At 40.1% G+C, this 23,500-nt stretch overlaps 2 protein-coding genes and 1 long non-coding RNA gene across 14 annotated transcripts in view; 1 reads left to right on the forward strand and 2 right to left on the reverse strand.

The window, feature by feature from the left end:
- Positions 1-6,977, reverse strand: part of SLC12A8 (solute carrier family 12 member 8) — a 68,040-nt gene extending 61,063 nt beyond the window's left edge. The window contains exons 1-2 of one of the 5 annotated variants that reach the window (XM_083739226.1): positions 6,420-6,977; positions 4,824-6,384 (exon numbers count right to left, since the gene is read on the reverse strand). The gene's annotated coding sequence lies outside the window, so the exon portion shown is untranslated. Of the gene's footprint in view, positions 1-4,041; positions 4,070-4,244; positions 4,325-4,354; positions 4,437-4,823; positions 6,385-6,419 lie in introns of those variants that run through there. The other 4 variants (XR_014564282.1, XM_083739227.1, XM_083739228.1 and 1 more) reach the window with 4 other exon arrangements.
- Positions 6,445-23,500, forward strand: part of LOC310852214 — a 33,876-nt gene continuing 16,820 nt past the window's right edge. Inside the window, exons 1-2 of one of the 2 annotated variants that reach the window (XR_014568040.1) lie at positions 6,445-6,549; positions 22,036-22,097. This is a non-coding gene — a long non-coding RNA (uncharacterized lncRNA). Of the gene's footprint in view, positions 6,550-9,761; positions 10,714-22,035; positions 22,098-23,500 lie in introns of those variants that run through there. The other variant, XR_014568041.1, reaches the window with a different exon arrangement.
- Positions 14,172-23,500, reverse strand: part of ZNF148 (zinc finger protein 148) — a 39,036-nt gene continuing 29,707 nt past the window's right edge. For all 7 annotated transcript variants that reach the window (XM_083738075.1, XM_083738071.1, XM_083738073.1 and 4 more), the window contains 2 exons: positions 22,444-22,562; positions 14,172-21,472 (listed from right to left, as the gene is read on the reverse strand). In XM_083738075.1, the coding sequence (XP_083594201.1) occupies positions 19,868-21,472; positions 22,444-22,562 (1,724 nt within the window). In that variant the 3' untranslated portion in view covers positions 14,172-19,867. The remainder of the gene's footprint in view (positions 21,473-22,443; positions 22,563-23,500) is intronic.

Genomic DNA, 23,500 nt, shown 5'->3' on the forward strand with positions numbered 1-23,500 from the left:
AGAAGCCACCCCTCCCCTATCCTGCTTTCCAGCTGCCTTCCTCATCCTTGCTCTCCTGGTAGACTATTGTGAAACAAGCCCAACCCTTCTTTGCTTTACCTGCCCAGGCACCTGTGATGGTAAAACACAGGTAAACCCTTACACTACCACTCACTTCCTTTACCCTATGCAAATCGCCAGTTAAGCAGGCAATGAAGCAGTTAAGGTTCACTGATTCCCTGATGTTCATTCCCCTCCAGTGGAAGGAAGGAATCCTTGCCAGCTCTACCACTGGTTGCTGTTTTTCAGAGCAATTGAGGCTTCATGCAGCGGAAAAAGCAGCAGGGGGAATGAACTCTCAGCAACAAAGATAGAGCTTTTATGCAAATAGTCTTTGTCATAAAAGCCAGCAAGGAACATTAACATGGCAGGCAAGTAAAAAATGGTTTCTTAATAAGCTATTCCTGCCCGCCCCCAACAATTTCAAGAAGATTTGAAACAGAAATTTTATTTTGTGAGAGCTTCGGCATTATGTCCACATTTCGTTCGGCACCCAGTGCTTAAAGGAAGTAAAACGAAAAGAAAACCTGTATTGCTGCTCATGCTAGTTTTAGTGCCTAAGTATAAAAAATGATTAAAAATGTGGTTTATAAGGAACCAGTTGGTATTAAAGAAGAGGGTATCAACATAGTAAAGAAAAGACAAAAACATTTAGTTTGAGGGGCAGGTTCAAAATTTAAAGACACAGAAGACTGTATCTCCCTGAAGAATGTGGAAAATGACACCAAACAAACCACAAGACCCCTTAATGAAGAGATCAAAAACCCATTTTCCATATTCAACTAGATTTAACCAAACAGTAAGGTGTAGCATTTGGATATCACATTAAACTACAGCTCAGCTGTTATCATTGTTGTCATATTTATATCCCACCTTCTCCTCCAAGAAGCTCAAGGTTGAATACACGGCTCTCCCCCTCCCCATTTTATCCTCGCCTGTCAGATAGGTTAGGCTGACAGACTGTGACTTGCCCAAGCAAAGTTTGCTTCATGGCTGACTGTGGAATTGAACCCAGGTTTCCAAAGGCTCTAGGGACGCGGGTGGTGCTGTAGTCTAAACCACTGAGCCTCTTGGGCTTGCCAATCAGAAGGTCGGCAGTTCGAATCCCCACGACAGGGTGAGCTCCCGTTGCTCGGTCCCAGCTCCTGTCCGGGAATCAGCATGTTTTTACGTGTTTTATTTAAAATGCATGTCTGTGTTATTTGTGGGACCTGCCTGGTGTTTTTACATGAGTAGAATGTGTGCTTTTATTTAAAATGCATCTCTGGGTTATTTGTGAGGGAAAGGAATTTGTTCTTTTTCTTTCTTTCTTCCAAAATATAGTCCGGCCCTCCACAAGGTCTGAGAGACAGTGGACTGGCCCCCTGCTGAAAACGTCTGCTGACCCCTGTCCTAAAACATGGATTGTTGTTTCAAAATGCTGCACTCAGATGCAACTGATAGGCTACATGGAACTGGCTGAGATGACTGGCAGAATCCGAGACCAGGGAGAGGAGACGGTAGAAGAGGATTGGAAGAAATTCAAGATTTATTTGCAAAAATATTATAAACTGTAAGAATGTTAAACTGGAAGCTAGATCATAAACAACTTGGCACCATTAAAACAGATGATGTGATCTATGAGGAGAAGTTTAAATTTGATAATGATTAGGCTAAATTTAAATTTTTTTAAGATTTCAAACAAGTTGAGATAAAATGTGTGAAACAACATTGCTAAACTGCTGGATTAATCTTTAAATTAAAAACGCAGGAGTGGGAGTTGTGAGGAAGTCCAAAGATGATAAGAAAATGTGTTATGAAAATGTATCACTGTGTCTTATTTATTTGTATTGTATTTAAAAACCCTTAATAAATATTTTATTAAAAACAAAAAACAAAATGCTGCACTCACTCATTCTTCTCTTCTACCACTAACCAGAGCATCCACTAACCAGAGCATAACTGAACTCAATGGGACTTACCGTATTTCTGAGTATACATGTATAGTATACATGTATAGTATACATGTATAACAGTTGAGCTGTTAATTCCATACAGCTAAAATGATTGTGCCCAAATTATATCCATAGCAGATTCTGTGGCTTTAAGCATGCAAATATAGACTGAGTCTAAATCACATCTCTCCAAGACTAGTTGAGCCTTTTCTGTTCATTTAGCAACACCAAAATTTCTGCTTTTGCACCTTAGGATATTTTGTCAATAAACACAAAACTAAGGAAGCTCTCTAAGCTGAAATCACTGCTTTCAACAGATGGCTAGTTTATAAAAACAAAAGGTTAATATATTTCTCGCCGTATGTACATGTGGTCTCACTGACTTCCGATGGGGCTCCCTTTCCTATTAGAGAGGTTCCTATGGGCTGTGCTATGTAAAGTGATCCAAGATCTCACATGACTTCATTTAAATAAAAGCCTTAACCAACATCTCACCTCATATCTTTAAAACACCTTATTTTTAGTACTCAATAATTTTTTAAAAAGTGAAAATGCATTACAGCAAATAAAACCTAATGTAGAACCTTTAAGTACACAAACATTCGTTTTACTGAGGTAACTTCCCAGGCAGCCTCCATTTTCAAGTAAAGCCATGGTAATAGGAGTAGAGATTACACCATTAAGGAAAGTCTCCTGTAGTATTATCTTATAGTGGCTTTTCATTAATACTAAGCACTACAAGAGAATGTTGTAAACTGAGCTGCTGCATTGTAAGTCTTGAATATTTTATAAATAAAGTCTGGGTATCTCTCTTGAATAATATCACCAATCAATGAATAGGACTTGATCCATTGATCCAGAGCACCTGCTCACACAAAGGAAAAGTCCATGATCTCCAATGAGTCTCTCATCATCTTCATCTGTAGCCCTTTGAACCACATCCCACATCATCTCTAAAGTTTTCCAAACCTTCGGAACTGGCTTTATTTTTGGGGTGGGGAAAGCAGAGGGTTACAGAGAACTGTATTTGTATGTTGCTGTACACAGGGGCGGCGAAACCAGGCTTTATTTCATCCGGGTCAAAGACCCAGTTTGGCACCCCTCTATGCACATTTGCACACAGGCTGGGAGCCTCAATGGTGCTACTCTGGGGGCTTCACCCAGAGCAAAAAACCTGGCTAGCCCCCTGTAACTCTGGCTGTTCACACCAGAGAGGGGACAGGGATGTGTCTTCACCCAATGCAGATTACAGTACAGTGGTACCTCGGGTTACATACGCTTCTGGTTACAGACGCTTCAGGTTACAGACTCTGCTAACTCAGAAATATTACCTCAGGTTAAGAACTTTGCTTCAGGATGAGAACAGAAATCGTGCAGCAGCGACACAGCAGGAAGCCCCATTAGCTAAAGTGGTGCTTCAGGTTAAGAACAGACCTCCAGAACGAATTAAGTTCTTAAGCCGAGGTAACACTGTACTTGTTTGGTTTCCTGGTGCAACCCGGCAACCTCGACCACGATCTCCTAGCCCATAAAGCTGTCATCTGCGCATGTGCAAGGTCTGTCCCAAATGTGAGCACCTCATCTCAACTACTATGCGAATTTGGCCTACGTTTAAAAAAAAAAGGAAGGGAGCTTGTCTGAGGGAAAGTGCATCAAAGAGCAGCATTTCTACAGGATACCATGAGCACACCAGCAGTGGGAACATATTGGAGCTGGACTAAAGCGTAAAGCGCACACGGCCTCTGCCTTTGCTGCCTTGTTCCACGCATTTTTCATTTCCCCGCTTTTCCCGCGGGGCTCCTTCGTCAGTAATGGCCGAAATCCAGTATCCACACCCCGCACCCGAAAAAAATATTCCTGAATCTTTATGCTAAGCAAAGCGCTGCACGTTGAAATGGTGTCCTGATCTGGTAACGTTCCAAAGCTCTGGAGCCCTGCCTAAGAGGTGAGGGGCGCCAGCCGCACCTCGTTTCACATGCCATCACCTTGACGCGTGTGATATTTTCTTATAACGCCCCCCCCCAATTAATGAAATCCTCTTTTTCCAATACAACTTTTAAATACATACTTTAAACATAGCATTATTCCAATAAATAGGAAAGGGCATAACGAGACTTTTGTTTTGAGCGAGGAAGAAGGCTCCCCTAACTGCTGCGGGTGTTTGAGCGCGACAGGCGCCGCGATGGGGAAGGGCGGGAAACGCCGGGGTCTCTTCCACGCGCCTTTTGACTCCCGAGAGCAGCCCTTGGGGCGCGTGCGGGCGGGGCTCACTTGGGCGGGTTTCCCTCCCGAGCTGACGAGGCCTGCCTCGCGCCCGGGCCTGCCCACACTTCCACGTTCACGGCGCCCCGCCGTAGGAGTTTCCCGGATCCGGGAGGCACCTGTTGCGACCGCCGCCTCAGCTGCCTGCTTGCTTTCTCACGGCATCCGGGCGGGGCCGCTTGCAGCCTGCTCGTGAACCGGAGAAAACCTGCTGCTTCGTGCCCCTTGCGAGCGCCGCCCCGCCGTCGGTGAAAAACAGTATTATAGCGGCTGCCGGGCTCTTTCAGGGCGACTCCTGACTAGCCTCCTCAGTTTGCAAGCCCCGGATCCTTTGGACTGCTGGAATTCAGCCTGAATTCGCGCAGCTTCGGGAGCACAAAAGTCCCAGGCATCTCTAGGAATGTCCCCTGTCAGAAACCCGGGAGAGCAGCTGCCAGTCAGTGTAGACATTAGCGAGCTCCCTGAGGATCTCCCCACTGCCTCCTGAGGGTGCGCTCTTGCGCGCGCGCTCTCTCACACATACACAGACACCTTGCAGCAAAGCGTTGCTTGAATTTATCCAGCCTGGGGGATCCGCTGGATACTTACCTTGTTTCTTCTCGGCCTCCAAGAGCGAAGGATGCAGCTCCCCCCTCCGCCCCCGCCGCCTTCCAGTCAGAACCTTTGCGATCCAGTCTTACTGGACAGCTGGGACGGACAGCCACCCAGGTGCCACGTGGGCCGGACTGGGGGTGGCTGGGTGCAGGACAGGAAGGGATATTCCCACGTCAGGATGTTTGCTTTTCTTTTGGCCCTCCCACCTTTCGGGCTTTACAAAAAGGGTTTTAATTGAGTCGTTTGTTCTTGAGAATACAAGGGCGATAGCACACCCTCTCACCGGTGACATTATAGGATTTCTGGTGCGGCTGGATGTGTGCACATCTTGCTGGTTGCGTCAATTTTATTTGTGGGTGAAAAGGCTGCCCTCTAACTTTGGAATGAGGTTTTAGATATTTCGATAATCCTTTATATATAGGTCCGTGAGGACAGAAAGCAACCCAGCCAGGGGTGTGTGGTATAAATAATAAAATTGTTGTTGTTGTTACCAATTCTACTACAGTACTACTACTATTAAAAGGGGACAAAAAACCTTACTCCAGAAACAGGCTTTCGGTGGGATTTTTAGACCTCTCAAATCATACATACACAAATATAATACTGTACTAAATACACAAGACACTTTGTGTTCCTATGTTTTTTCCACATTTATAGAAAAATAATATTGGAGCACAATTAATTACCCAGCTGGTTTTTAAACCACATACATCCTCTTAGCATTTACAATTCTTCTGTGGAAAAGAGAGGAAAAACTACTAAAATTAGCTCTGACCCCTGAAGCTTCCTCTTCATAAGAGGCCTGTCACAGTCGTTTATATTTAGTAGTTTTCTTCTGTCTTAGCATAGCTTAATTTTTTTTTAAGTAGGAAGGGAAATCAAGCGACGCAAGTGTCATATGTTGAATGAGCAAGAGTGCATGACAACAGAGCCAGATGAACTGGTTTATCAAGGCTAAACCAAAGAAAGTACACAAAATCAACAGGATTCTGGCAAGCAGTACTTTAAAAAAATGCTTCCTTTTATAATACATTGCATGTCTTTTGGTGCACAAATACCAGAAATATAAGATGAATGCCTCCCAATAGGGTTAGCTGCTTCCTAACAGAACCATATTTTTGTCCAAGGTCTAACAAATATTTTGTATTGCTGATGGTAGAATCAGGAGAGCATTTTCCATATTATAATGCAAGGAGCCGTGGAAGAGAGAACATTTTATAGGTCATTCTATGGTGCATTCTCATCTGGTAACTTCCTGAGCTCTATACATCTGAAGTCCCATTGAGTTCAGGCAAGCGGGTACTGTATATGCTTGGAGCCAAAGAGACCCAAGTTGCAGGAGGTCTCCAAGTGAAGTTTTGCCATAGACAGTGCTTTTTGCTCATAATGCACATGAAGTGCTTTGACTGTATAGAAAAAGTATTTTTACATTTGTTCATTTTTTCTTTCTAGAAAGATTCATGAGTCTAGGTTGTAAAACCCAATTTGGGCAGTGTAGCTTGGATGTGTGGTGGTTTACTAATGGGTTACCATCATTCTGCAAAACAGCACTTCACTGAATAATAATTCTGGGGAACCTAACAAGTAGACAGCAAGTGTAATTTGTGGCTAGGAAATGCCGCAGCTGAACTATATAACAACATGCAATATTTTTAGGCCTCAAGTTGCCACAGCAACAGCCAAGCGGACTTGCCAAATCAGTGGGAACTTTCACAATAAGGTAACTGTTCCACAGGATCGTAGTCTTTGGCTGGTGAAAATGTAAGGCATGCAAAGACCGTCCATTTTATTCCTATGCTGTAAAAATTCAACATAAATTGTCAAAATGGAGGGAAAAATCTGAACTATGATCTTCAGCAGGGAAAGAACAATTTTAGTGTGTCATTAAAAGATGAGCTATAGCTCAAAGTGAAAATGTAGCCCACTCAGACACTTAAATGTTCCTTTAAGGCAGGCTTCCTCAAAGGCTCTCCACATATTATGGCCTAAAACTCCCATGATCCCTAGCTAGCAGGACCAGTGGTCAGGCATGATGGGAATTGTAGTGTCAAAACATCTGGAGTGCCAAGTTTGAGGAATCCTGCTTTAAGGCTTTTTTCAAGGAGCCTTCAAAGCGGACTTTAATCCTAGTGGTATCTGTAATGGATTTGAATTTGAGAGTGTGTTTTTTAAATAAATTTTTATTAAGTTTTCTTTTACAAATAATTTTGACAACCGTGTTTGCAAATTTACAATTTTTTTGAACTTCCACCAGCACCTCCCTCAATCATCCATTTTTCATATCTTTGCACATTTTCTATGTAATATTGCAGATTTGAAATTAACCTTCCGTCTCAGTTCCATTCTTACAATATACCTTATATTATCACAAAGCCTCTTTTTGAATTGAATTGGAGAGTTTAAGTTGTGTATGTGTGTATTGGTTTTTAATTGTATTTATATATGCAGATGTTTTGGCTGTTTTTAGTTTTATGTATGTTTCTACCACTTTGAGATGCCTCATGAGTAGATATTCTTAATTTAATAATTTTTTATTATTCTATGAAAACTTCCATGTTTCTGATTAACCTTTAATAACACGCAACATTTATATGAATTTGTTGTGTGCCAGATGTAGAACATTGCCTCTGTCACTACTGCTCATTTACTAGCCCCTCTTAGCCAAATTCCCACCACTGGTAAAGGCTGCTGGGCCTTTTCTTTGCTCTTGTCACTGGTCACACGCTTTGAGAGGGCAGATGAACAGGCAGTGACAGCAAGGAAAAGGAGCAGGAAATAGCAGGAAGCCAAGCCAAGCATGAGAAAGTACAGCCTGCACCAAAAGTGAATGGGCTTGAAGGAACACAGCCTAGTAACCTGGGCAAAAAGCAGGTAGCTCCTGTGCACATCGTGAAGGCCCTGCACCTGATGCACCCTGGAGGCAGACCCTTCCAGTCGGAGCAATCCAGAAGCCTGTGATTTATGGAGGCAAGTCAGAAGGGAATTTATCTGGTTCAGACTGACTTTATGTCCACTATATGCAATGGATGTGATGGAGAGGACGACTTACTGCCAGCCCACAGCCAGTGTGGATCCGCCCAGCTGCTTGAGCAGAATGTACCCTTTGATGAAGACTTTTATCATGGCCCTTAAATCAGCAGAGTAGGCCAAGGGCCATGTCAGAGTGGGCTAGGAACTAGTGTAAAGGTAAAGGGACCCCTGACTGTTAGGTCCAGTCGTGGACGACTCTGGGGTTGCGGCGCTCATCTCGCTTTATTGGCCGAGGGAGCCGGCGTACAGCTTCTGGGTCATGTGGCCAGCATGCCTAAGCCGCTTCTGGCGAACCAGAGCAGCACACGGAAACGCCATTTACCTTCCCACCGGAGCGGTACCTATTTATCTACTTGCACTTTGACGTGCTTTCGAACTGCTAGGTTGGCAGGAGCAGGGACTGAGCAACGGGAGCTCACCCTGTCAGTGTAGAAGCAAAAGAAAAGAAAAGAAAAAAGGATCCTCTGCAGATGTGTCATGCAAGATGCCAATGAAGCAAAACAGAAGGCCCTGGCAGGGAATCACTTAACTGAAAGGCTAGTTTTGAGTAGAAATTTCATGTGATCTTACTGGTAATGTTCCTAGTTGTCTTTTGTTAGCTGTAGGAAACATTTCATCCCAGGACACAGGGAATCACAGCTCATCGAGGGAATGGCGTGGGGTGAACACAAGCTTTGGCTGTGGTATGTAACATTCTAATCACACACTTCACATCTGAGTAGATGAACTGTCAGTGGTAAAAGATTTAGTGGGGAATTTGCTTTTTGCACTGCCAATGAGATTGTTGTTATGCTTGAAGAAGAGAAGAGGGTAAATATTCAAACACAAACGGATTAATTTAGCCTGTGTTTTATTTATCCATTTGGGCAATGTATAATCCACTTGTCAGCCAAATGAATCCCAGAGTGGGAATGTGTGGTTTTGATAGTGATTGTGGTGGCAGTGGTTGTTTTAGAACTTGATGACTTCCCAGCACCAGGGGGTGGAGGAATAAATATTTTAGGCTTTTAACTTTTGTGTATTTATGGTGGCAGAGAAAATAATAATCCAGTTAGCAGAATATGTGAATATGGCGCACAGGCAAGAGTAGATCTGCATGACCTTATCCACATCAATGCAATTCTAATTGTCTAGAGCACTCGTCTTCAGCCTGGGGGTTGGGACTCAATAGTGGATTGCAGCCTGATCCACGGTGGGTTGCAACAGGAGCACTACCACCATGCAAGTATGTGGGGATAGCTTAAGAAATGGATCCCTAAGTGCATGCTTGGGTTAAATGTGGTTTCTGGGTCTAGAAAGGTTGAAGATACTTGGTCTATAGCATTGGCTAAGTAATAGCGTACTGGAGAGATTCAGTCTGGGATGGCAAAAGGTACCATTGTTTTCACATGACAGCCATGTGTCAGGGACTGGAGCAAAATATTGTTAGCATAAATGTGTTAATTTTTTTCACCCTAGAGGGGAAAAGCTACTGGTGAAGCTTTATTCTGAAAATTGCTAATTTCTCACAATGTATATATTTAAAATAAAAGGGCAGGCTAGCAAAAGTGTTTTCCAAGATGAACTGTAAGCTTTGTAAAACAGTAACCCCCCCCCCAACTGAGGACTTATTTTTAACGCACACTTTCAGTTGAAGACCCACTTATTAATTTTTTACCATATACTGTACCTGAATGGTGTTTGAGTTGCTTTAGTGATCCACTTTAGGCAAAAGTATTACATAGTGAAATAGTGTTATATGTTTGGGCTGTCTTTTCTTTAAGAAGATGTATTTTAGCATTTGTGAACCTGTATAAAAATGAGGTTCGGGTTTTCTTGATTGTAGTGTATGAGTGAATAATTTTGCCTAAAGTGTCACTTTTCACATAAACTTGGGACCGTGTTTTTTATTGTTTTACAAGAACGAAAAGCTTGTAGGCACTTCTTTGCAATTAGTCAGTTGTGTTTTTAACCAGTTCCTGGTGATATGAGGCAGATGTTTATGGCATCCAATGGGAGCTTAATCATGATTTCCTCATTGTCTTTTATACAAGGAAGAGAGAAAAAGCATGGTTGTTTCATATGCCATTACTTTACGACAATTAGTCACTTTATAATGTGTGTATGCAGCGCTTTTGTGTGTGTGGTGGCGCTCATTTATATCGAGTACCATGACTTTTTTGCAGTCTATTGCAGCCATTTTGTACTGGCACCCGCAGCACTTTTATCAAGTTATGAGTACGCGCACCTAATTTCTTTTTTGCTAAAGAAAAGCACCATATATATGTACACACACATACATACCCCCATAGAGACTGAAATAGGCAGTGATACTTTGCTTTCTGCATATTCTGACAAAGATGATCCAAAGAAGGAGGAATCCAAGATAGGTATACATATAATGCTTTGTAAGGAAACAGAAAACTTTTCAAACAATTCACTGCTTCAGAAAAATCTGGGAAAAATGGTTTTAATATTAAGTTGCCTTTTACAAGTGACAATCACAATGGAATACTAATATTCTTCCTTGCAATCCCATAGACATCATCAGTCCACTGTCTTCCTAAAATAGGTAAGGTAATAAAAGGTCTGCATCATCAATGAGGTATGACAACAATCCAGGACCTATTTGCTTCATTTGCAGCTCTTGGGGCTAAATATGCCCTATAATGTCAGCAAGAATGGGAATACCATCAAAATTCATTTGGCAATCAGACCTGCCCGCCCTACCTCATAAGGAGCTGAAGCTCTTGGAAGTACAGTAGTAGAAATGGTTATATCAAGCATTCTAGTTCACAGTGATGTCAAGTTTGGACCTGCCTTCAACACACAAGCCTGGACTGTAATTAAGATGGCATAGAACCAGGATTTACAGGTACCTGTTCATTACAGCAGTGAAATAAACATGGGCAGGGAGGGGAAACTGACAAACAGCTATACTAGATATGACTGAAACTAATGGCATTTATAGGAAACATTGGGCATAGTATGCATTGTGAATTGAGTGTCCCACATACCAAATTAATTCTCAAGCTACAAGGGGCACAAAATCCATTTTACACATATTTAAAATAAGAGCAGATTTCTGAGAATATGCATTTGTACTTTGGGCATTGTACCATAAATTAAAATTCCCCTGCATTAGGTTATATACCAGTAATATAGGACCTGCAAATCTTGAAGAGGACACCAATTTTAAAAGCAGCAGGAACCACAAGGAGCCTTGAAGTTAGACCAGGATTGTGATTCCTAGCAGAGACAGTCCTAGTTAAGATCAGGGTGGCCTAACATGTGGCCCAAGGGTGGCATGTGGCCCTTGGGGCCTTTTTCTGGCAGCCCTCAGCAACATTTGTGCTGCCTTGCCAAAGCTGGCTAAGTGAGGTGCTGGGCTTTGGGAAGGTGTGAGATCTCTGACAGAGTCCTAGAGGCTTCCTACCGCCTTACCAAAGCTGAGTTAGCACTTTCCCAGCTTTCAGAAGGAAATGGGAGGACTCTAGGACCCTGCCAGAGCCTCGGACCTCCTCTGGCGTGGCTTTTGGAAAGCAGCATGAGTGGAGTGAGGAATGAAAATTTGGCTTCACTCCCAGCCCCCCCAAGGGCATGACAAGGCAGTGTGCGGCCCACAGGTTCTGTGTCAAAGTACTCCAGCGTACCCTCCGGGTATAGATGGTGCTTGGATCAGCAGGCTAGAAAACAAACTTATTTAGATATCTAGGTGTAAATGAAACCCTCTTGGAAATATCATATGGAGGCAGTGAAATTAAAGGCACAGGAAACCATAGGAACATTGATTAAATTCTATTACAATAAGGGAAGGCAGGTTATTGCTACCAAATATCTTTAGGGTAGGTTCAAAGTGTTTACCCAGATGCTCTATGACATTGAAATCTGGAGCTCTGATTTGAACTCCAATAAAGTTTTGGAAACTGTGCAAAATACTTTTCTTCCAGAAGCCATACTGTCTGTCCATCAGAAATATCAGCAGTTCTTCATTGTACATAATCTGGGTAGCCAACAATTAAGGCAAGAGTGGACCGTGCTCGCTCAGTTAAAAGTATGCTACCTTGCCTATTGAGTGTTTTCCTGATCTGTGCTATATGGAACCAGATGATAACCAACTAGAACGCAGCTTGCCAATGTTTTACACTAACATTATTTTCCAGAACTGAGCTCTGCTTTGACTTTGAATAAGTGTCAACCAATGGATTGGCTCTTTTGGATAGAATCCAGAAGGGACCTGCAACTAATTAGAAACACCACATTTCCTCCTTGGGTATCCACTCTTGAGAACAGAGCATTTTAGAGCTAGTTGTCTGATCAAACTTTCACCAGCTTCCTTAAGAAATGCCATTATTGAGCTGTTTCCAAGTGATGCCCACTGCAGTCTTGGATGGCTGCAACAAGGTCTCGTATGCAGAAAGACTTTGAATTGATAGTCAACCACATGTAGAAGACATCACTCATTATCTGTTAGCCTGCCCCTTTATACAGACACCCAAGAGATCGCTTGCTGAAACCTTTGCTTTCACAAGCAAGCAGGTACAGCCCTGCAAAAATGGTTTTTTCATTTTCACTCATTTCTACATGTATAGCTTGCTGAAATGACAGATTTAGTAAAGAAGTAAAAATGTATATTGGTAGTGTGATACATAAGCACCATCCCAATCCATTCTGCCAATGCAAGCCCATTAGAGATGAAAATTTGGTAGTTTGTTCGCCTTCAGTTCTTCCTCCTTATCCAATGTAGAATTGGCCTTTTAAGTAACGAAACTGAGGTGTTAGCCATAGACATTTTAATGCAAAATGAATATACCTTATATAAATTGTAATGTGCATAAACAGTTCAAAGCTAGAGATGCCCTTTGAATACCCAGAGACTAATCATTGGCTTATATCAAGAATGAAGCCGAATCTTCTGCTACGTAAGAAACGTATGCATTCTTCAAATGTTGTAACTAAATTATCATGAAAAATCTCTTGTGAGCCTTAATTCATAATGCAGAGTTCTGTATTTTTATTTTCCAGCAGCCAGAGCACACTGAGATTTCAGCCATTGCTTATACATTTAATAAGTTTTTTTAAAAAAACAAACCTGTCTTCATGTACATTTTTCAATAGTTACTATAAACTCCAAATAAATTAACCATAAAGAAAAAGGTCAAAAAGTAGCAAATTGCACTCTGTTTCTTAAACAGATAAATCCCATTATTATTTGGGCAGAACTCCCTTTCCAGTATTGCAAAGGTCTTTGGGTACATGAAATAACACCCCTGTGCAGTAATGGGCATTGTTGCATGAAAATTATATTGGCTTTTTGTGTTTTTCTGCATCTCCCACACCTGCTATTTGAAACTCTTTCCAATACTAAGATCTTAACTTTGATTCTGCGAGAAGGCAGTGGATCTTGTTGAGCTCCACCTACACAACTCAGTGCTTGTGCCACTGTAGCTGAAGCATGGCACTGCTTGGAATTACAAATCTGGCTCAAACGCACAGACCCCGTAAGCCCAGAACATTCAGATCTATAGAAAAGGGGAGCAAAACAATAATGGTCTGTGAAATCCTTTTGAGTCCCAAAGGACATAAGCCCCTGAACAATAGAAGGAACCATTCCATCCATTCCTATGACTTTCAGTTCACAAAATTTGTGAACCAAACTACTGGCCATATTACATGAACTGTGAGATCCAGGACTGAAGATGGCACTTTCTGGTCCAAAATACATAGAGGTATTGGCTGTGAGTACAGAAAGGTATGTGCATCTTCCCTAGACTAGAGTGCAAGTATCCACACAGCAATTTCTCAATGTATCTCACAAAATCCATTAAATGTTCTGATGTTATGTCCATACACAACTACCACACAAACACATTATCATCACAATATTCCTGATTCCTCAGGAATCCTGCATTACCTAATTTATTTCAAATACAAAATAATTACACAAATTCATACTTTCAAGTTTCATACAAAAGCATCTATATTACTTATACACGTTTTTAAATTAATGAAACTGGGAATTTAATTGCTTTTTAAAAAAAAAAAACCCAACACTCACAGTAAAATGGACAAATCGCTTGTATTTTTTAAAGTAATACTGTATGACCACTGAAATCTCCTTTACTGGTATTATAGGGGATTTTATGAACTGAAAGGCAAAGAAGGCGTATGGATGCTGGGGGGAGGGGGGAATACCGTATCAGAAAATGAATTCCAGCAGCATTCTTCTATTCTTTCTCTGCCCCTAATGTTTTTTTTTTAAAGTTGTGTATAAGTCCTGGATTTTCTACCAAACGTAAAATTTGTGGACTCATTTGCAAATCACACAATGTATCCTTAAAAAAAGAGCAGATCATCAGGTTTATTTGAATACCAAGGTCCTTTTCCTGACATTGTTAAAATAAAGATAAAACTTACAGAGACAGAATCCAGTATAATTAGTTTCCAACAATAAAATCTCCTTGAACACTGTTGCAAAATTCCTTCTACTGAAATGCTTCGCTACAATAATAAAAAGCATACATTACATATAAAAAGATACCAGTGTACTAAAAGTGACAGAAGTGAACTAGCAAATCCTTCAAAGCACATATTATATAAATGACTAGCATTTAAAAACATTTCTTCCTATAAAATGTAGGTCATATACATTTATAAATCGGCGATCTTTCCCCACCAAAGCAATGATAGTTTTCAAATAATTATGTTGCTCTGTACAGTCTGAAAGCATTGTTCAAACTTTTTGACTTGGTTTTGTTTTGCTTGAACTCCGGATAAAGCTCATCTCAGCAGCTGATAAATCCCTATGGCAAAATTATATCAAAATCAACCATGACTCAGTGTTCAACTGCAATGTGAATTATGAACAAGAACCACTTTTTGTATCACGTGAACCTGATTTATACCAAAACCATACTGGGATTTAAGGATTTAAAATTAAATTTCAAACTTATTCAGTTGGTGTGGAAACTGGAAGAGCAAATCCTTATCCTTCCTTCAAAAATAAGGACACTAACTCATCTTGCAGAAGCGCATCTGAGCCATTAGTTTCATCATGAACGTGTGCACAGGTGCAGATCTAAGGCCTGCTCTCCCTGAAACTCAGATTGTGCTATGTAAACAATGTTATATACTACAAACCAAAAAACAGTTGAATTTATTGATTAAAAACAATTAAGAATATCCATTAACTTAATCAAAGCTATTAACTCCCCAAACAGTTTTTGGAACTTTCCTTATGCTACTTGCAAAGTTAGCACTGTTAGGCATTATTGCTTACATACAGTACATCATATGCCTCCTGATATAAAGCAGTACTGTGATCTGTTTATATACAAGGTTCTTTTTTCCTTTTTTTAAAACAAGCTGTAAAAACATTACATACTTTACAGACAATACAAATTCCCACATTTGTACTCAAGTCTAACAAATGGAATGCATAACATTAATAAAACATCATAAAGGAAGACTGACAGTAAGTCCTTGATTGTCAAGACACATTTATATTTTATATATAAACTCTAACTGTGCAGAATCAAAGATTCAATCATAGGTACATCCTTATTTGATAACTCATATTTACAGAACAATATTGCATAAAAAAATAAAATAAACATTTACACTTTTTTGTCTTTTACCTTTCCATTCACTGGGAAAAAGAAAGCAAGAAACTACTTTGAGAAAGGTTTGCTTGCTTCGGTTTGTGTTCGCTACCAGACTATCTCTCTCTTAAATTATTATTGAAACAATGATTTTATACAAGTATAGCAAAAGCAACTAGAAAATTTCCCTGAAACAAAGTTGTTTGGAAATAATGAAAGTTATTTTTTAAAAAACATAATGGTTTTCATTCATTGCAATACTTTCACAGGACATGTTTTTTGTTTTGCAAAAGGAGTACTTAAATGTCCTACATTTACCTAACAAACATGCACTTAACATAAAAGGAAAGCATCTCCAAAAGTTACAAGGCTTCCGTTGAGCAGAATTTAAGAAAACATAAAAGTAGTTTGTTTTATTATGAATAATAACTGGAAATCTTACATTTGAATTTTTACCAACCAAAATACCCAGATCACTAACACATTTCTGCCTTCTAAAGCTTTGAACTATATTCTAATAGCTACTCCCCTGCAACTTGCGAAAGAGTCCAATGTCAACCCAACAAAATTTTAGGTTGCAATTTTACAAATACAAAGCAAGTTAATACTGAAATACTCAAACAGGCTGATCCTGGATCCATTTTAGATCCGTTTCAAATATTTACGAAATATGATACACACATCATAAAAATTAATCTAAAGAAACATGGAATATGCTGTATGTATCCAAGTGGAAATTTTTCAGGAAACAAGCCAGAAACTTGGAAATGAAATCAAACAGCTATACTAAAAATTCAGTAATTCACTAGTGACTTGAAAACCCATGTTAAAAATCACAAAATAAATAAGCAAAAAAAAGCAGGCATATGACATTACAATGTATTTCATTCATTTTGACAACTGTGGTTTAGTTTGCAGTATTTATACATAGGTTCTGCAATATGCTTGGTTAAAGTTATAGTCATACTTTCATAAGACCTTGACTACACGACTTTACACCACTGAAGAAAAACAAGGAGAAATTATATTATGTAGGGATTAGCATCCTCATTAATAATAATAAAACGTTCAAGCTTTCACTGTACTTTCTCTGAACTGCTCCTTCTCTCAAAAACCTTGTCCACCTACAATAGCTGGGAGTCTGTAATAATTCTCTTAAACTAATTTCAGAAAAGGCATATAAATGAAAAACAAATCCTTCTAAACTTTTCTTCAGAAATAGAGTACACTGCAGTACATGATGCGGTTTCTCTTCTGATAAATGGATAGATCATCTTTGATCAATTGTTTACTCTGAATAACTAAGACAAAGAGAAGGATAAGGAGCTACTTCAGCTTTAAGCCCAAAAGTCAGTTCCTTCATTAACTTGCTTTATATTCAAAGTAAAAGGAACAGGAAATTAGTGTTAAAAGGGACACTCAGGCCCAGCAGTCACCCAAAAGACGAGCCATTAAAAACTGAGAAAAGTAAGCAGCACGTTTTCACTGAAGTCTAGTTTCAAAGAGTTAACTGAATCCAAACATAACATTGAGCTTAACAGGACTGTAGAACCATAGCAGAGATTTCCTAAATACACTTTAAAAAGCATTATTAAGAAAGTATTTCTATTAACACTGTCTCCTAGCATGTATATAATAGGTTTGTATTATAACTGACGAGGCTTGAGATATATCTGTGTCATTTTTTCTTCTTCTAAAAAGCAACTTAGGAACAGGTTTTTACATGATTCCCATGGGCACTCTCAAGAGCCACAGGTGGAGGTTCGGCTCATTATATTCCATCGCTTGCAAATGCTTCTCCTCAGCTACAGCCTCTCATGTTCCCAGTAAGTCCCTCTAAAAATGCTGGAATGCTATAAAACAGCACTCCCTCAATACAGTGCAAAGAGCAGCCAACAGAAGGGTAAATATGGAACTGCTTGGCCATGCACATTTGGATCCTAGCCATAGTTCCTTCCATTCCTCTCTGCTCACTTTTTCATAATGGACACTTTCAGAGAAGCACCCCCTTGTCTTCTCACTGTAGGGATTATATTCAACTTGCACCCCTCCACTCACAGATGGTTCTTTGATGAAGTCGGTGCTTCAATGAATGAAGAAAGGGAAGGTCGTTTCACTTATTTCATCTGAGTCCCCTCTGCCCCCCACTAATCTCCTCCAGAGGGTTGGGATCCCTTTGGAACAGTGTGGGAGGAGGACACGAGGGTTGCGAGAGAAAGGGGAGTTTGCAAAAAATTGCCTTCCTCGCCCTTCCATTCATGGAAAGCTCTCCTGGAACAAAGAAACTCCCATGAGTGGGACACAAGATACAACCCATAGCCTTTACACCCTGACCATATCTACATACATACAGAGACTCTTAGCCATTCCCTCTAGATACTAAATGTGTACAACTCTCACTTGCCAGTCCTGTTTACTTCTCTGAACCACAACTGAATGTTAATTGTACAAATAGTGGTGCACTCAAACACTGGGCCACAAATGCTTAATTAAATTAAAATATGTTATGTACTAGCTGTGCTGGTGTGGGGCAGGAGACAAACTAAAAAGACCTAAAAAGTTCCATTATTTAGAAGTTTTCATGTGTGCTTATTTTGACTCAGTACCATGGTTGCATTTACTTACTATGAAATAAATCCTTGGACAACTTATGCGGAGTAATGGGATATAACAACACTGTCCTGTAAAATTAACCTGTTTGTGACCTATAGGAATAAACAAGGCATTTCATAACATATGCGTCTTGGCTACTGCAGTAGCTGCCTATGACTTTCACGTAGATTCTAAAATGGGTCCGAAATTGCACAGGTGAAACAAAGGAGAACTGTGGCAATAAAAATTAGGAGTACCATTTTAATTAAAACAAAGTTTTTCTCTGGGAATTGAAATTTTGCTTTCCTTAAATTTGTTGAATGAAGGAGGTATTGTTAGGGCTAGCTTTGAGAAGTGGTGAGCAGGCCTGAAGCTGTAAAATAATACATGCACCCATCTCCACTGCCTAAATGTTGAGTATGGTGTTTTTTTTTGGGGGGGGGGGATGTATCTGCGTTCCTGTCGCTCAGCCTTTAGGTAAAACACTGCCCGCAAGATTACCTTAAAGCAGCCCATTAGTGAATGTACAATATAATGAAAATAAAAGCTTCAGTTTTAAAAATGATTATTATCCTGACATTTATGTTAAGTCGAAGCACAGCACGTTAAAACTGTATACAGAACTAATCATTGCACCACACAGTGTAACTCAAGACAGTCTACTATTAAAACAACCACAGGGGATAGGGATAAAGTTTGCAGTTAATTTATTTGTGAAATGCAGCAAAAGTTTGACCATTTATCTTTTGGTCACTGTTCTCAGTCACCAGCTAGTGTTAGTAAAACTGCAATGAAACTGTTCATTAAGATAACTCTTCTGTTGTTGTGTAAGGTGATAATGATGCAGCCACATCAAACCTAAAGGTCTAAAATAGTTTTATTTTTGAGAAAGAAAGAAAAATGGAAAAGAATCTAAGTGCTCTAACGTTAATTATTGCAGATTTGTAGGCTGAAGTACAATTTAAACTCTTAAAACCTGGAGTTCACCATTCATATAAACATTATGGAAATGGGAATGTCATCTACAAAGCATTTTAGTTCAATCCTAACCATCTTGATACCTGTCATTTGGAGATAAAAACATAAAGAGTCATGTTTACCTTCAAAGGTACAAAGAAATATGCAATACTTCAGGAATGAAGTAAATGCATTAATAGTAAGTATTTTCCTTTTAAAGTACTTTTAATTGAATCAAACATTTAAATAGGGGAGTGCATCTAGAAAACATAATTACCTTTCTCTAAGTGTTGTAAAAGGAAATTCAAAGAAACCAAGAAGGAATATTATGTGTATGACTTTTTAAGAGAGTTGATAAAATGGATTTCCCCCCAAAATGCACTATAGTTGTCTAGCCATCATCTCCTGACATTAAAACTTTTAAGTTCATATTATCTGTACAGTCTATATTCATGTTCCCTGCTGAAGTGCAATGGCCTGACTAACTAACCAGGAAATTCCAAAATGAATAATCTCATAATTATCATTCTCCCCAAAATAATCAATGTTACCAAACTAAGGAATTATTACAGGAGAGACATCTTATCTGGGTTTTTTGGTTTCTTTTGTCTTGTATAAAATCTCAGCATAGCAAGCTCCTGATCTCCAGCAAGCAAATAACCATCTGCCTTTTCAGTGGACACCCACATATAAGGCAATTCAAAAAGAATGGTGACTAACCACACACACAAAAAGCAGTTGCCAATACTCTGTACCGGCTTACTTTTCTGTTGTAACCCAAGGCCTTAAATTTGTATAGGACTGACTCCATCTTATACAGAAGATGCTCGCTCTTGACAGACCCATGCTAAAGTGCCCGTGTTATTTCTACAGATTTTCTTAGCCAAATGTCTGGCCTGTTGTGGCATCAGGTGAAGAGTTCATCCCAGCTCGAGCATCATTTACATTCACCAAAGGGAATTCTGGGAATTCGGCGCTTGTCCCTGGTCCCCGCAGGTTCACCTGCCCATTAGCAGTGTTAAACTGAGATGATATTCCAGCTCTTGTTCCATGGTACTGAGCCCTGAACGGTTGCTCAAAGGAACTTATTTGATATGCTTGGTGGACAGGCTGTGCTTCTGCCTTCTTCTGAGAAGTAACTTGATCCAGAAAGTCCTGGGTAGAGGATGAGGAAGAATGATTTGGCTCGTCACCTGAAAAGGGAAAAGAGTGCTGGGAATCGCCAACGATAAGTCCAAAGTGAGACTTGTCTGGAGTTGTTCTTAATGGAGAGTTCATTCCTGATCGAAAACTGTTGACCGGTATAGATGCATAGACCTGCTTGTCTATAGAAGAGAACGCTGGTTGCCCTGCAAGAGTCTGGTTGTCACTCACAAAATTAAGGCTTGGGTTGTTCAAATAGGCATCATTTTGGCTAGTTCTATCCAAAGCTTGCTGAAGAAACTTGGAATATTCCTGTAACATACTGGCTTTATCGGATGAGGAACCTTGAGAGCTTGTTGCAACATTCTCAGTTTGTGTGACTTCTGACACCTCAGAAGAATTGATTGATATACTAGAGGTCACTTCCGTATCAGCCACATTAAAAGCTATTTCATGCTGGCCATTAGCTTTATGGGAATAATGGTCTAAGAGAGTCTGAAGTACCTCATCTGGAATGACATTTTTGTCATGGTTGCCTTTAATCTCCACATTCAGCCCCGATGTATCCAGTATTGAGGCTGTGCTACCTTCATCTATGACACTGGCCACAGCAGCCTGTGTGACTGAAGGCTGAGAGGCAATGGTGCCTACATTCAAGGCATATTCTCTGCTATTACTATTAGCTGCTTGGAGATACCGCCTCTTCTTTAAAAACTGCATTGCATCATCATAGTTTGTGCTGCTGTGTACAGGTTTACTGGGGCCTTCCTGCAAAGTATCAACTTGGTCAATGTCAGCATTGCCTTCAGAGTCCAACAGGCCTTGTTTATCCACAAGATCAAAGGGATACTTAGAAACCTTGCTGTCTTCGTAAGATGCTAAAGATGAAATGGTCTGACTTTGCTCTAGTGGCTGTTTTAGGCTCCTCTTACTGTTAACTTTTTTGAGCACCAGTTTAGGTGGGTGTATTTCTCCAGAATTTGCTTCCTGTAGGTGCCCTCCACTGACGGAAGAATGTGGTAACTCCACTGCATATTCAGCCACCATATACTCATCCTTGATCTTAGCGCTGCCAGCATACAAAGGCAAAAAATCATTCTTATCTTTCTTATGCTCAGATTTATCTGCCCCACTTTCTTTATCTAGCCCCGAAGACTTCAATTTCTCCGTTTTTTGCCTTTTCTTCTTTGGCAAAGAGCTGTCCTTCAAAGGCATTGGGAAGCCTTGATCATCATCAGGAGTCAAAAGGCCAATTTTGGTGGCACTTCTGTTGGGTTTCTTGTCACGGTTTTCATGGCACATACGTTTGTGTTTCAACACCCGGTCAGTCCTTGAGAAGAACTGCAGAGGACATTTTTGGTTAGAGAAAAGCCATGCAGCCTTTTGGCCAATTCACATTTTTTCACATGATAAAGTCCTTCTAAGTCAGGGTGGGGGATGTTTTTCAGCCTGAGGGTCCTTTCTCTCATGGAGAATGCTCTGGGGTGGCATGGGCAAGGCCAGAGGCAAACAAGGGGGCAGGTCAATGGATGTGATTCCTAGCTTTGTACAGTAGGCCACATTCCAGCCACACAAAAACTGGAAGTTTCCACACCTACCCACCCCACCATCCACGCAAGCAAGAGGCAATATCATAGTTCAGGGGCAAATTTCAGTCAGGCAAAAGCTCAAATATGGCTGATGTGGGGAGATGGTTGGTGAAGTAAGAGTCCTGAGGGAGAACTAGAGAGGCCTGAAGGGGACATATTTGGACCCAGAGTCTGAGGTTCCCCAACCCTGTCATAAGTGATTTTGGGAATTAAAAAATGGTCACATGTCACAAAGTGAAAACGTTACCATGTCAGAAGATGTGAGAGTCAATATTAATATTCAAACAAACCCAACCCTTTGTTCTTGATCTATAGGAGCCTACTGCAGTACATAAGGGCCCCTCCTGCCACTTCACATACCTGCAACTGTGGGAAAGGTAAGGCAAAAGGACAGAAACCTAAATGACCCCTCCAATTAGCATTAATTTGTTTCAAAGTATCTGTCCTTATTAATTCTGCATATTTTAGATAACTAAAAACTTAAGTTTCTCAATGGGTAAATGTTCTTTTCATACTGGAGAGCCATAATTTCTTTCATATATATCTATAAAATCAAGTTTTTTAAAAAATGCTTTTAATTAAATCCACAGTGAAACATATGGTATTTAGAAGACAAGCCAAAGTGCCCTCTTACCTCAAAGTTTTGAAACTTGGAATCACAATTGTCACGATATTGTAAAAACAGATTCCCTTAAACACCCTTCTTTCTCCTTCTCAAATTACCTGCAAGCAGTATTCACACTGATAAGGCTTCTCTCCACTGTGAGTTCTCTTGTGCCTTTCCATGTGATATTTCTGTATAAATCTCATGCCACATTCATCACATCGAAATGGTTTCTCACCTAAGAATAAAAATGAAAAGAGGAAGTACTGGTTAAGAAAAAAAGGAGAAGACAGATAGTCTCATACCTCTCCCCACCATGCTATTATTTAGGTTTACTTAACAAAAAACTTACAAAGTATTGCTTTGATCAGCTGGATGTAAACAAAATATAGGTCTGACCACACACCAATATTTTTTTCATATGGCTCATCACTCCAAACATGTTAAAAGAATCACACAAATATTGAGTAGAGGTGGAAGAGAATCAAATAAAAAATAAACTAGCCCATCAAAAAAGAATGTCCCACCATTCAGAGCTAGAGGAAAACAAATAAAACAATAAATTTCCATTTTCATTTCAGTATTTTATTCATTATTATTTATTGTATTTTTATCTCACCGTTTCCCCAAGGAACTGATGTACATGGTTCTCTCACTCCTCATTTAATCAACAGCCCTGCGAAGTAGGTTAATCTGAGAGGCAGTGAGGAGCCCAAGGTCACCCAGTGAGCTTTATGGTCAAGTGGGGATTTGATCCTTGGTCACCCAGGTTCTAGTCTAACACTGTAACACACTAGCCCAAATAAGTTGCCTGTATGTACTAGTAAAGTGAAAAAGACTGCATGTAAAAGCTCCTCACATTGACAAAAAGGTTGTGTTTATGAAGAGAATTAATTTTATATGTCCTTGTGATTACCTTGTCTCAATTTTTTCAGACCAGCCACAAGCATGTTCGTATAAAGTGCTATTATATAATATCACATTTTTTAGCATCCTTGTAACAAGATAAAATAACTAAAACTGGAATAGCTAGTTGCTGACTTATAGCAATAAATATCCTGATCCTTTATTTAGTCAGCCGAAGGTGTATAACAGAATCATAGAATGGTAGAGTTGGAAGGGACCACAAGGGTCATGTGGTCGAAGCCCCTGCGATGCAGGAATCTTTTGCCCAAC

The sequence above is a fragment of the Podarcis gaigeae genome (genome assembly GCF_964106915.1).
Source record: "Podarcis gaigeae genome assembly, chromosome: 1".
Lineage (NCBI taxonomy): Eukaryota > Metazoa > Chordata > Lepidosauria > Squamata > Lacertidae > Podarcis > Podarcis gaigeae.